Source organism: Panthera tigris, chromosome C1 (assembly GCF_018350195.1).
Source record: "Panthera tigris isolate Pti1 chromosome C1, P.tigris_Pti1_mat1.1, whole genome shotgun sequence".
NCBI classification, from domain to species: domain Eukaryota; kingdom Metazoa; phylum Chordata; class Mammalia; order Carnivora; family Felidae; genus Panthera; species Panthera tigris.
This window is the reverse complement of record NC_056667.1, coordinates 23,451,218-23,464,646: the sequence shown is the minus strand read 5'-3', so window position 1 is coordinate 23,464,646 and position 13,429 is coordinate 23,451,218. Positions and strand designations below refer to the sequence as shown.

The 13,429-nt window shown below is 43.0% G+C and overlaps 1 protein-coding gene across 1 annotated transcript in view; it reads left to right on the top strand.

The window, feature by feature from the left end:
• The window catches only part of SNRNP40 (small nuclear ribonucleoprotein U5 subunit 40), a 33,353-nt gene extending 28,791 nt beyond the window's left edge, over positions 1-4,562 (top strand). Inside the window, exons 9-10 of the mRNA XM_007092507.3 lie at positions 2,953-3,056; positions 4,032-4,562. Of these exons, the coding sequence (XP_007092569.3) occupies positions 2,953-3,056; positions 4,032-4,081 (154 nt within the window). The 3' untranslated portion in view covers positions 4,082-4,562. The remainder of the gene's footprint in view (positions 1-2,952; positions 3,057-4,031) is intronic.
• Positions 4,563-13,429: the final 8,867 nt, after the last annotated feature.

The following is a 13,429-nucleotide window of genomic DNA, read 5'->3' as shown; positions in this document are numbered from 1 at the left end:
CCACAGCCATAGAAAAGCCTCATGTTGTTGGTCTGTCCTACACCTTGTTGCTTGTGGACAGTGCTGAACATACCTGAAGATTCCAGAGTCCACTTTTTTTCCCTAGCACGTTTCATACTGAGATAAAAGGACAAGTGCTGTTTTCTGTACTTGTGTTTTCTGGGGGTAAAAGGTCCAGGTCATCAGTGCCACATTGATGGTTTGTAACCCGTTGGTGTAGAGAGCTGCCTTGCAGAGGAAATCTAAGGGATTTTCAGTAGTCATGTTACTAAAGAAGACCTTAAGAAACAGGTCCACAGCCTTAGGTATCTTGCATTCTAACATTAAGAATGATTCGAAGTGTTTCTACGTAATTCTCAGCAGAGATCTCTTTTTTTATGTAGTTAAGCTTTTAAATGATATTTGCCTAAGCTTTTCTTCTGAGCAGTTTGTTTCTGACATCGGCCCTTTCTGACTTTCACTGTCCTCTCTTCCTCTTTCCCTCCCCACTGTTCCTTTAAACCTTACATGCGGGAAGTATGGCTCTGGTCTGGGCACAGCCCGTGTATCTACCTGCTGGGGTTGGCCAGATTTCACAGGCCACCTCGCCAATTAGCCCCAAGTCAACAAACAACTCTGTTATATAAGGAACCTGGTTCCTGCCGAATGTTCCCGTGCCAAAGTAAGGAGAGGACAAGGAACCCCTCTAAATTTAGCACCTAATTGGCAGCCATGGAGAGTGAGGCCTTCAAGTAAACCCTTGGAGATCTGGGGTTCTGCTGGCTTTTATGTGCCTGGGAAATGTATCCTTCTCAGAAATTTGCTTTTTAGCTTGGCCTGGATTTGGCACATTTCCCCTCTCTACTCACAAATCACCTACCGCCTCACATTCAAACTCGAAACCCTTCAACAGTTCCTATCCAGGACTGTGGGAAGACTGGTCAGTCTGTCTGCCATGAGTGAGTTAGTCAGCCTCCTGACTTCACGTTCTTCTGTTTTGATAATAAATGTCCTCATCATAACAACAGCTGTCATGTGTGTGCCAAACACTGTGCTTATATTAGCTCCTCTTTTCTCTCAACCAAGCTGTGAGATCAGTATAGTATCCATCATCACAACTAAAGAAACAGAAGCTCAGAGAAGTTAAATATTGTCTAACCTTACTTAGTGATTAAACAGTTGCATGAGACTTGAGCCCAGGTCTTTTGGAGCCCAGAGCTCATGCACTTTGTTACTCTGCCATATCTTCCTGGGCTGGGTTAATGAGGACGTTATTTGTGCACAGCAAGAACGAACACAGTAGGGAGAGCAGGAACATTGGAGCCAAGAAGTCTGGAGACAGATGGGCTTCCTGCTTCCCTTCCATCTTGCTTGGAACTTTTATTAAGTTCCTATGGAGCCTAGCACTTGAGAACTAAACAGTGTAAATAAGCTCGTGTTTAGTTGTATTTTAGACCACAAATGTGATGTTACATCAACACTAGGCATTTTATTTTATTTTGTTTTATTTTATTTTATTATTTTTTTATGTTTGTCTTTTTTTTTAAACGTTTATTTATTTTTGAGAGAGAGAGAGAGAGAAACAGAGTGCAAGTGGGGGAGGGGCAGAGAGAGAGGAAGACACAGAATCTGAAGCAGGCTCCAGGCTCCGAGCTGTCAGCACAGAGCCCGATGCGGGGCTCAAACCCACAAACCGTGAGATCATGACCTGAGCTGAAGTCAGACACTTAACGGACTGAGCCACCCAGGCGCCCCTATGTTTGGTTACTTTTGAGAGATAGATAAGAGACAGAGCACGAGCAGGGGAGAGAGAGGGAGAGACAGAATCCGAAGCAGGCTCCAGGCTTTGAGCTGTCCCACAGAGCCCAACACGGGGCTCAAACCCATGGACCATGAGATCATGACCTGAGCTGAAGTTGAACACTCAACTGACTGAGCCACCCAGACACCCCAGCACTCGGCATTTTAATATCAAGTACTGGTAACTGTACCTACCCTTTTAGATGTTGACTGAACAAAACAAATACGCAAGTAATGTTTATAACCTGCTTGAAAACCACCAGCCCTTTAAATTTACCCACAGATTATTTTTGCATGGGCATGTGAAGATAATGTCTCTTTATTTTACCCTTCAGCCCCAAAATAACCCAAGCAAGGTTGAAGGTCAAAAGAACTTCTGAGGGGCGAGAGGAATTAGAAGATGTTTGAGGGTGGTAAGAGAAAGGAGATTACTAGAATATATTAAGAGTTCTGATTGTAGGGGTACCTGGCTGACTCAGTCAGTGGAGCATGTGACTCTTAATCTCAGGGTTGTGAGTTGAAGCCCCATATTAGGCATGGAGCCTACTTTAAAAAAAAAAAGTTCCAATTTTAGTTCTGCCTCTGATGAACTGTGTCACCTTGGAAGAGTCACTATACCTTAGTTTTCTTATCCGTAAACTGAGTTTTGACCAGCTGGTCATGGAGTTCCCATGAATTCAGGGCAAGATTGGGTCAAGTCTGTATTTGGTGTGTGTTATACTGCAGAAATTTCCTGTCCCTTCTCTGAGCTCTGTGATTTGAACACAGTCCTGGTAGACTCACATGGGCCCGCACCCTAGGCTCCCAGCCTGCTGAGAATTGGGTTAGCTTTAAGACATCCTAGATGCCTATCAGATTCCCTTTGAGGATTTCTGTGTGGGGACCGTAGGAAAAACGGTCTTCCTCCATGTTCTTTCCTATTTCAAAAGCTTACGTTTGAAATACAAGGAATGCTTATAGTTGTAGCTGTTCCAGTTTCTCTGTTCAGTTGCTCAAGGGTCCATCCGTTATTCAGAATCTGTATTTCTAGTCTGTAAACACCAGAACACAGTTCAGTAAATATGGGGTGGATGAATGAGTAAATTGTTGCTTCCATCTCTGTTAAAAAGCCGTGCCTCTACCCTACCCTCAGCTCTGGGAAGTTTTAACACTGCTCTTCATGATACCTTGCAGGTTTGTGTATGTGTGGGATACCACAAGCAGGAGGATTTTGTATAAGCTGCCTGGACACGCTGGCTCCATCAATGAAGTGGCTTTCCACCCCGATGAACCCATCAGTAAGTCTGTCCTGACTTTGGGGAAAGGGAAACTGGGGGAGATCTCCCTCAAGGGGCCCTGCAAATACAAAGGCAGAAGTGGATGTCTGTTTTATGTGAATTTCCTTGTTGTGTTTATGGCTGTCCATGGACAGCCTCACCAGTGTTTTAAGTGATGAAGTCAAGAGCAATGTTCCGTTTTCCAGTGACTCTCAAAAGAAGACTGGTTAACCTATTTCTAGTTCTCTTGAGTTTACTTGCTTCAAGTCTCTGTTTCAGTTACACGTTTGGGGTAAAAGAATAATGTTTCTTAATGTTCAGATATAAATTGCAGCTTATGTTATATTGGCCAGCTAATTAAACAATGAGCCTTGAATTAAAGGAGAAAGTATAACTTTCTCCAGGGCTAAATAGAACCAGCAGAAGCACATTTACAAAATGAATGGCACAGACGTTGATTCTTCTGGAGAGTAGCTGAGAAGGTCTTTTCATAGGGTGTGGCTGAAGAGGGACATCGGGGTTTAGACCCTGATAAATGCATTTCCCATAGCACAGTCCACCCTTGTGGTTGGTTTCAAGAGGACTTGAACTGGGGCACCTGGGTGGTTCAGTCAGTTAAGCGTCTGACTTTGGCCCAGGTCATGATCTCATGGTTCACGAGTTTGAGCCCCACGTGGGGCTCTGCTGACAGCTCGGAGCCTGGAGCCTGCTTCGGATTCTGTGTCTCCCTCTCTCTTTGCCCCTCCCCCGTTCACGCTCTCTCTCTCTCTCTCTCTCTCTCTCAAAAGCAAATAAAACATTAAAAAAAAAAAGGAGGACTTGAACTGAAAAACCAGGCTACAGACCTGTGAATATGGTGTTGGAGAGGAGGGGAATTTAAGCTAAATCCAATTGCTCTTTTTACCAGAATTGGCTCTTGACACAAGAGCCCTTGAGCACCAAGTCTCCTTGAGCCTTCATTAGCTCCCGTCATCTTCTCTGTTCTTCTCACCTCAGTTCTGTCAGCGTCCAGTGACAAGAGACTGTATATGGGGGAGATTCAGTGAAGACACAGAATGGAAGACTCCACCGCTGCTTGGCCTTGAGACCTCAGACTACAGAAGCGGCATCGAATAGTGCCCAGGCCAGCATCCTACCTTCAGACGAAGATCATTCATAGCAAAAGGCAAGGAGGACGTGGCCATATCCCAACCACCACTGGTGTCCCATTTTACCAGGATGATTAAGGCAAGCTTACAGTGGCCTCTAAAAAACCACCTGCCAGATTTCAGGGACTGTTTGGTTTTTTCCTCCTTTTTTTTTTTTTTTTTTTTTTTTTTTAAATAAGATTTCCTCAAAGAGACAGACATTGGTTGGTTTGCAGTTTCCTGTCTTCTAATCCAGGCTGAGAACAGGAAATGTGACTGAAATTTGTTTGTTGGGTTTTTTTTTTTTTCTTAATTCAATAACTGGCTTGTATGATATTTTCTTTCTGTGTTTCTCTGAGTCGTTTTGTATTAAAAACCAAATAGATGCCTTTTTACAAGAGCCATGTGGATTGGATTTATTGCTGTCTTTTCTTTGAAGCTTGATGGCTGTAAATCTGAGCAGGGCATGATGTGGCCAAGGGATACAATCCATTTGAACTTACAGGATGCTGTTTACAGGGATGTTTAGAGGTTCTCCCCCCTTCTCATGTTTCTAGATTTGCTCCCGTGAAGATTTATTCCCAGAGAGTATCCATAACGAATGCTTTCTCTCCTACTTAGAGACTAGCAGTCAAAAGGTAATAAGGTCTGAAAGAACCTAGTTTTTGTATACTTTTACATGATCTTTAATGAACAGGATCTACTTCGACTCTGCCTCCTGCCACAGTTCTGAGCAGCAGCCCCTACAGTCAGGGCTCCTGAAGCGGGCAGGCAGATGTGGGCAGTCTCAGCCAGTAGCAGTGATGGGCTGGAACACTGCACCGGTCTCCACTCAGAAGGAATATGTGAAGGTTTTGGCGTAACTGGACCGTGACGTTGCCTGAGACCTTTTGTAGTTCTGCTTACTCGCCTGTCTTTCCTAAACTGACAGGGACAGTAAGAAATGCTGTTAGTTGCTTTCTGTCCTCAAAACAGGTTACCGTCCCCCCGGATCCTTGGATGACTGCGCCCAGCACACAGATTGACACTAATGAGTCCCATCTGGCATGGGGGAGTAGTGTGTGTCTTTTTTATTTTTGTTTAGAGAGAGAGGATGCATGCGTGCAGTGGGAGGGGGAGGGGCAGAGAGAATGTTGTTATTCAAAAAATTTTTTTTGGCTTTTACATTTTTATTTATTTATTTTAATTTAATTTTTTTAAATTTACATCCAAATTAGCATATAGTGCAACAGTGATTTCAGGAGTAGATTCCTTAATGCCCCTTACCCATTTAGCCATCCCCTCTCCCACAACCCCTCCCATAACCCTCTGTTTGTCCTCCATATTTAAGAGTCTTTTATGTTTTTGTCCCCCTCCCTGTTTTTATATTATTTTTGCTTCCCTTCCCTTGTGTTCATCTGTTTTGTCTCTTAAAGTCCTCATACGAGTGAAGTCACATGATATTTGTCTTTCTCTGACTAATTTCGCTTAGCATAATATCCTCCAGTTCCATCCACGTAGTTGCGAGTGGCAAGATTTCATTCTTTTTGATTGTCAAGTAATACTCCATTGTATATATATATCACATCTTCTTTATCCATTCATCCATCGATGGACATTTGGGCTTTTTCCATACTTTAGCTATTGTTGATACTGCTGCTATAAACATTGGGGTGCATGTGCTCCTTCAAAACAACATACCTGTATCCCTTGGACAAATACCTAGTAGTGCAATTGCTGGGTCATAGGGTAGTTCTATTTTTAATTTTTTGAGGAACCTCTATACTGTTTTCCAGAGTGGCTGCACCAGCTTGCATTCTCACCAACAATGCAAAAGACATCCTCTTTCTCTGCATCTTCGCCAACATCTGTTGTTGCCTGAGTTGTTCATGTTAGCCATTCTGACAGGTGTGAGGTGGTATCTCATTGTGGTTTTGATTTGTATTTCCCTGATGATGAGTGATGTTGAGCATTTTTTCATGTGTCGGTTGGCCATCTGGATGTCCTCTCTGGAGAAGTGTCTATTCATGTCTTTTGCCCATTTCTTCACTGGATTATTTTTTTCTTTGAGTGTTGAGTTTGATAAGTTCTTTATAGATTTTGGATACTAACCCTTTATATCCGATATGTCGTTTACAAATATCTTCTGCCATTCCGTTGGTTGCCTTTTAGTTTTGCTGATTGTTTGCTTCGCTGTGCAGCAGCTTTCTATTTTGATGAGGTCCCAGTAGTTCATTTTTGCTTTTGTTTCCCTTGCCTCTGGAGACGTGTTGAGTAAGAAGTTGCTGTGGGCAAGATCAAAGAGGTTTTTGCCTGCTTTCTCCTCGGGCATTTTGATGGCTTCCTGTCTCACATTTAGGTCTTTCATCCATTTTGAGTTTATTTTTGTGTAAAGTATAAGAAAGTGGTCCAGGTTCATTCTTCTGCATGTCGCTGTCCAGTTTTCCCAGCCCCACTTGCTGAAGAGACTGTCTTTATTCCATTGAATATTCTTTCCTGTTTTGTCAAAGATTAGTTGGCTGTACGTTTGTGGGTCCATTTCTGGGTTCTCTGTTCTGTTCCATTGATCTGAGTGTCTGTTCTTGTGCCAGTACCATACTGTCTTGATGATTACAGCTTTGTAGTATAGCTTGAAGTCCGGGATTGTGATGCCTCCTGCTTTAGTTTTCTTTTTCAAGATTGCTTTGGTTATTCAGGGTCTTTTCTGGTTCCATACAAATTTTGGGATTATTTGTTCTAGCTCTGTGAAGAATGCTGGTGTTATTTTGATAGGGATCGCATTCAATATGTAGATTGCTTTGGGTAGTAGCGACATTTTAACAATATTTGTTCTTCCTATCCAGGAGCATGGAATCTTTTTACATTTTTTTTTGTGTTTTCTTCAATTTCTTTCATAAGTTTTCTATAGTTTTCAGTGTATAGATTTTTCACCTCTTTGGTTAGGTTTATTGCTAGGTATTTTATGGTTTTGGGTGCAATTGTAAATGGAATTGATTCCTTGATTTCTCTGTTGCTTCATTGTTGGTGAATAGGAATGCAACTGATTACTGTGCATTGATTTTATATCCTGCAACCTTGCTGAATTCATGAATCAGTTCTAGCAGTTTTTTTGGTGGAATCTTTTGGGTTTTCCCTATAGAGTATCATGTCATCTGCGAAGAGTGAAAGATTGACCTCCTCCCGGCCGATTTGGATGCCTTTTATTTCTTTGTGTTGTCTGATTGCAGAGGCTAAGACTTCCAATACTGTGTTGAATAACAGTGGCGAGAGTGGACATCCTTGTCTTGTTCCTGACCTTAGGGGGAAAGCTCTCAGTTTTTCCCCATTGAGGATGATATTAGCGGTGGGTCATTCATATATGGCTTTTTATGATCTTTCATATATGGCTTTTTATGATCCTTCTATCCCTACTTTCTTGAAGGTTTTTATCAAGAAAGGATGCTGTATTTTGTCAAATGTTTTCTCTGCATCTATTGAGAGGATCATACGGTTCTTGTCCTTTCTTTTACTGATGTGATGAATCACCTTAATTGTTTTGTGAATATTGAACCAGCCCTGCATCCCAGGTATAAATCCCACTTGGTCGTGGTGAATAATTTTTTTAATGTATTGTTAGATCCGGTTGGCTAATGTCTTATTGAGGATTTTTGCATCCATGTTCATCAGGGAAATTGGTCTGGGAAATTCTCCTTTTAGTAGGGTCTCTGTCTGGTTTTGGAATCAAGGTAATGCTAGCTTCACAGAAAGAGTTTGGAAGGTTTCCTTCCATTTCTATTTTTTGGAACAGTTTCAAGAGAATAGGTGTTAACTTTTCCTTAAATCTTTGGTAGAATTTCCCTGGAAAGCCATCTGGCCCTGGACTCTTGTTTTTTGGGAGAGTTTTGATTGCTAATTCGATTTCTTTACTGGTTATGGGTCTGTTCAAATTTTCTATTTGTTCCTGTTTCAGTTTTGGTAGTGTATGTGTTTGTAGGAATTTGTCCATTTCTTCCGGATTGCCCATTTTATTGGCATATAATTGCTCATAATATTCTCTTATTATTGTTTTTATTCCTGCTGTGTTGGTTGTGATCTCGAGAGAGAGAGAATGTTAAGCAGACTCCACACTCAGCAGGGAGCCTGACACAGGGCTGTATCCCATGACCCTGGGATCATGACCTGAACCAACATCAAGAGTTGGACACTGAACTGACTGAGCCACACAGACGTCCTCATGTGTCTTTTCTGCATCTCCTGTCAGAACACAGAGGGCTTCACATCTCCAGCCTGTTTGGAACATAATTTGGTTTTATATGTTTAGCACCCAAACCTCAGTCATCTATTTCTCTCAAGAAATAGATTTCTCTTTTGTAAGAGAGAGGGTAGTTTTAAGTGAGCACATGTCCAAGATTTAGTTAAGTCATTAAGGAAGGAGCCAATTAGTAAAGTTGTCAAACCAATTACTTTTATTATTTTAATTAATTTATTTTTAAAAAGTTCATGCCCTCAATGCAGGGCGTGAACTCACAACCCTGAGATCAAGACCTGAGCTGAGATCAAGAGTCTGATGCTTAACAGACTGAGCCACCCAGGCGCCCCACAAAGCAAGTACTTTTAATACAGTCAATGGAATTTCAATAAAGTGCACTGGAAACAAATTTATTGTGGGGAGCCTGGGTGGCTCAGTCAGTTAAGCGTCAGACTTTGGCTCGGGTCATGATCTCGTGGTTCACGGGTTCAAGCCCCGCATCAGGCTCTGTGCTGACAGCTCGGAGCCTAGAGTCTGCTTTAGATTCTGTGTCTCCGAGACTCTCTCTCTCTCTCTCTCTCTTTCTTTCCCCCTCTCCCCTGTTAGTGCTCTGTCTCCCTCTCTCTAAAAAATAAATAAACGTAAAAAAAAAATTTTTTTTTTAAATTTATCGTGCCTATAAGAATTAAGGAAGTCTCACCAATGGTGCAACTATGCTTAGTTTGAGACTTACAAGGGCTTTGCCAGGTGGACAAAGAATGTATCCATTCCAAGAAACTGCAGGCATGAGCTTGAAAGCCTAGCACATTTCCTGAACCAAAAGAACTTCAGCTTGGTCAGAGGTGGTAGGGACAGGAAAGTGGTAGAATTCAGTAGGAGCCAAATCTCGGAGAGTTTGTCCTTCATGTGCTAGATCCTATAGGTTGAGGTTTCCTAAAGTGTATTCCACAGAGCAGTTTCCCTGATATGTGAGGTCCATTGGGGCATGAAGATCCCATGCTCAGATAAGTTTGGAGGAAACTGGGCTCAATAAAAAAACAGTTTCTTTACTGTAGGACTGCTCAGAGCCTTTAATACACAAAACCTAGTTGGATCTTCAAAGGGAATGATGACTCAGATTTCAGGCCTGAGCAATTTATTATATCGAAGATTATGCCTTTACCCAGGAGAGATTTAGCCAAGAATGGTTTGCAGGCTCTTCTTCACACCTCTAGCACTGCCACAGTTTACTCTCTGATCCCTCTTAAACACCAGGCCCACCTACCCCATCATTCGCCCAGGCCCCTCCACCCATCCTCATCTCCCTTGGCTTGGGGTAGAACAGGGCTTGAACCTTAACACCACTTTCAAAGCCTACCGATCCCTTGAGAAGTTGGCTGTGATTGGGAGGAACCAAGGCCCTGGAGACCACAAGGGCTTTCCTCCAACCTCAGCCTCTTCACTCCTCCCAAGTGCCTTCTTCAAAGGCTGGCTAGAAGCCATTAGCAGGAAATAGCAGCACCACTTAGAATTTGAAGGGAATAGAGGCCCTTGCCTGGGGAATAAAGATTTGAGTATAAAACATCCCCAGAGGGTGCAAATTGTATTCTCACTTTGGGAGAGATAGATTGCTCCCGAATGAGTAATGGCATCTCTGGTTTTCAGTTAATTTCCCTTTATGACTTCCACAGTCTCTAGCGCTTAGTACCATTGGCACTTAAAGAGCCAAGTCTTTTTTTGCTGGGTTGTTGAGTTTTGTGGGCTGAGTTCTGAGAGAGGTGGATTTGGACAGGTCAGGAATCTTACCAGAGTTGCTTCTTCACAGCAAAACTACGGAGTTACCGGTTTCTCATGGGTAGACCTAGAGTCTGCTGCTTGTTAATATCTGAAAAGTGCATGAATGGGAAACTGAGGTGAGAGAGACATCTGAACAATTTGGGGCTGCAGGCACTTGAGCCTTAGGGAAAGGCCATCAAGCCATTTGAGTTAAGACGGAATTGCCCCTTCTAGGAGACTTCAGGGCTGGATAACTGTGTCTCAGAACAAAAGGAGGGGCCAGACTTAAAGCCCCTATTCCTGTGGGATCAAATAAAGCCAAGACAGCTCTGAGCCTGCCCTCTGCCCTCTGGTCAATTGTCTCTGTACTCTAGACCCATAATGATCCTTCAAAAAAGCCCTGATAGGCACCCACCCCCTCTGCATCAAGCCCTGAGCCATCCCCAACTCTTCTTTCTTTTAGGCTTCAACTTTTCATCACTTGGTTCTGATACCCACCTAAGACCCTTAGATTGTTCTTTAACTTACATCCTCCAAATCAGTAGTTCTCAACTCAGCAATTTTGCCTCCCAAGGGACATTTGGCAATGTCTGGAGACGTGTGTGTGTGTCTGTTTTTGTTTTTTAATTTTAGATAGAGCTAGCTGGGGAAAGGGGCATAGGGAGAGTGAGAGAGACAGGTTTCATGCTCAGCCCAGGTCCCAACACAGGGCTCGATCCCATGACCCTGAGATCATGACCTGAGCCAAAGTCAAGAGACAGGCTCAACCCACTGAGCCATCCAGGCGCTCCTGTCTGGAGACTTTTGATTGTCGCAACTGGAGGGATGCCGTGCACATCCAGTGGGTAGAGGCCAGAAACGTTCAAAGAATTAGTTGCTCCAAAATATCAGTGATGCTCTTGAGAAACCCTACTCTAGAGCAGTGATGTTCCAAGTGTGCTCTCGGGGACAGCAGCAGAAGCATCACCTGAAAACATGCTAGAGACCCACCTGAGACCTACTGAATCGGAAACCTAGGGAGAAGGAAGTCTTCAGCAATCTGTTTTCACAAGCCCTGCAAGTGATTCTGATGCAAGCTTGGAGAGCCACTGCTCCACAGGCTCAGAGAGTTCTAATCTTTCCTAGGAGAGCCACAGAGCCTTCTGTTCACTCATTCATAGTTACCCCAACTACGTAGCTGTTCTTTCTGGCTCAGTTTCGTACATGCATTATCTCACTTGATTGTCACGTACTAAGCAACAGGTTCATAGAGAAGTAACACGCAAGCTTAACCAGTAAGTGGCAAAGCCGGGATGTAAACCTAGCTGGAGCTCTTAACCCCATCACCACAATGTAGCCTTAGTGGCTTTTAACCTTGAATGCACATTAGAATCAGCTGGGGAGCCTTTAAAAATCCAGAGGCTTAGATCACACTACCCCAGGCCAGTTAAATCAGAATCTCCGGGGTGAACAGGAGTATTCTTTTAAAGCTTCGTTCGGTGATTGCAATATGAAATCAAGGTTAAGGACATGGCTGCAGCTATAGCCAGGAGGGCAGCACAAAGCCAAATTGACTTCCCCTGCCACCCCTTGGCTCTCCAGGAAACTGCTCTGGCTCATGGTCTGCGTGAGCTTACGCCCACTTCTCCCAAGCCTATGGTTGAGCTAAAACTTTGGACCTTGGCCAGAGAGTAGAGATTGATCTACTGTGATCATCTCTGCCTGATGACTCTGGGGCTTTATTTTGAAAAAAAGACCTGTGGCTTTCCTTTGGAACTCCAGGTATAGCTTCGGAAGGTGCTAGAGCTAGAAAGAGCCTCCCAGCTACTCAGGTCAGTCATCTAGTCCAACCTCATTTTACAGAAGGGGAAACAGGGGAGATACAGCTTACGTGCCTATTATTAAGTTAGGGGTTCTGCTCACTCGGGAAGCATTTATTTAACATCCCTCTGTGACGAGCCCTGTGCTGGCCTCTGAGAATACAGAAATGACTGAGTCATGTATTCTTTGGGAGTTCCCAGGGCAGAGGGTGAGGACAAAAACAAAAATCAGGGCCTCTCAAACTTTTCCCCTTAAGTGTCCTTAATGGCATGGGGCGCCTGATACGTGATACATGGCATCCGGTAAGTGTCCAACTTCAGCTTAGGGCATGATCTCATGGTTTGTGGGTTCAAGCCCGGCAGCTGTTAGCTCAGAGCCTGGAGCCTGCTTCAGATTCTGTGTCTCCCTCTGTCTCTGCCCCTCCCTTACTTGTGCTGTCTCTCTCTCTCTCTCTCTCTCTCTCTCTCTCAAAAATAAACATTAAAAAAAAAAATTGGCAAGTGTCCTTAATGGCGCAGGAGAATGGGGGCGCCTGGGTGGCTCAGTCGGTTAAGCATTTAACTTTGGCTCAGGTCATAATCTCACAGCTCGTGAGTTCGAGCCCCGCATCGAGCTCTGTGCTGACAGCTTGGAACCTGGAGCCTGCTTCAGTGTCTCCCTCTCTCTCTGACCCTCCACCGTTCATGTTCTGTCTCTCTCTGTTTCAAAAATAAATAAACATTAAAAAAACATTTTTTTTTTTAATTTAAAAAAAATCGCAGAGGAGAATGAACTGGGGCAAAGAGACTATTGAAGTTAATAACCTTGAAATTTTACTTCATATCTGTAAAATATAAGACCCTCCCCGCTAACTTTTTATTTTGAAAAATTGCAAACAAAAATTGAAAGATGAATATAATGAATATCTCTTCATGCTCCACCTAGATTCAATAATCTGTCTGTCACACACACATATATATGACTTTGAATGACTACTGAGAGTAAGATACAGACCTCATAATTCTTCACTCCCAAATATTCCTAAATACTTCGACAAGCATCTGCCAAGAATATTCTCCTTCATAATCACAGTACCATTACCCCACCTAAGAAAATTAACAGCAATTCCATAGTACTATCTAATGATCATATTAAAATGTCTTCAGTATCAAAAATGTCTTTTATAGCTATTTTTTCCAATCTGGAATCGATCAGGTTTCATGTATCTGGCTATTTTGTGTCTCTAGTGTCTCTTACCTCGGAACAGTCCCCCTACCTTTTTCCTGGTGAAATTGACTATTTAAATGTATGTGGTTTTGTGTGCTGCTTCACGATATAGCTCTGTTTGTTTTACATTAATAAGTGTTTTCAATGACTGAGCACCAAGTAAAATTGACACTCCAGGACAATGTACCACATTTATCTGGGCTTTGTGTCCTCTCCTGTACTTGTTCTAGAAACAGATAACAAATGAGCAATTCGAGTATAATCTAATCCATACTGTCAGAGGCAGTACCAAAGGGCTC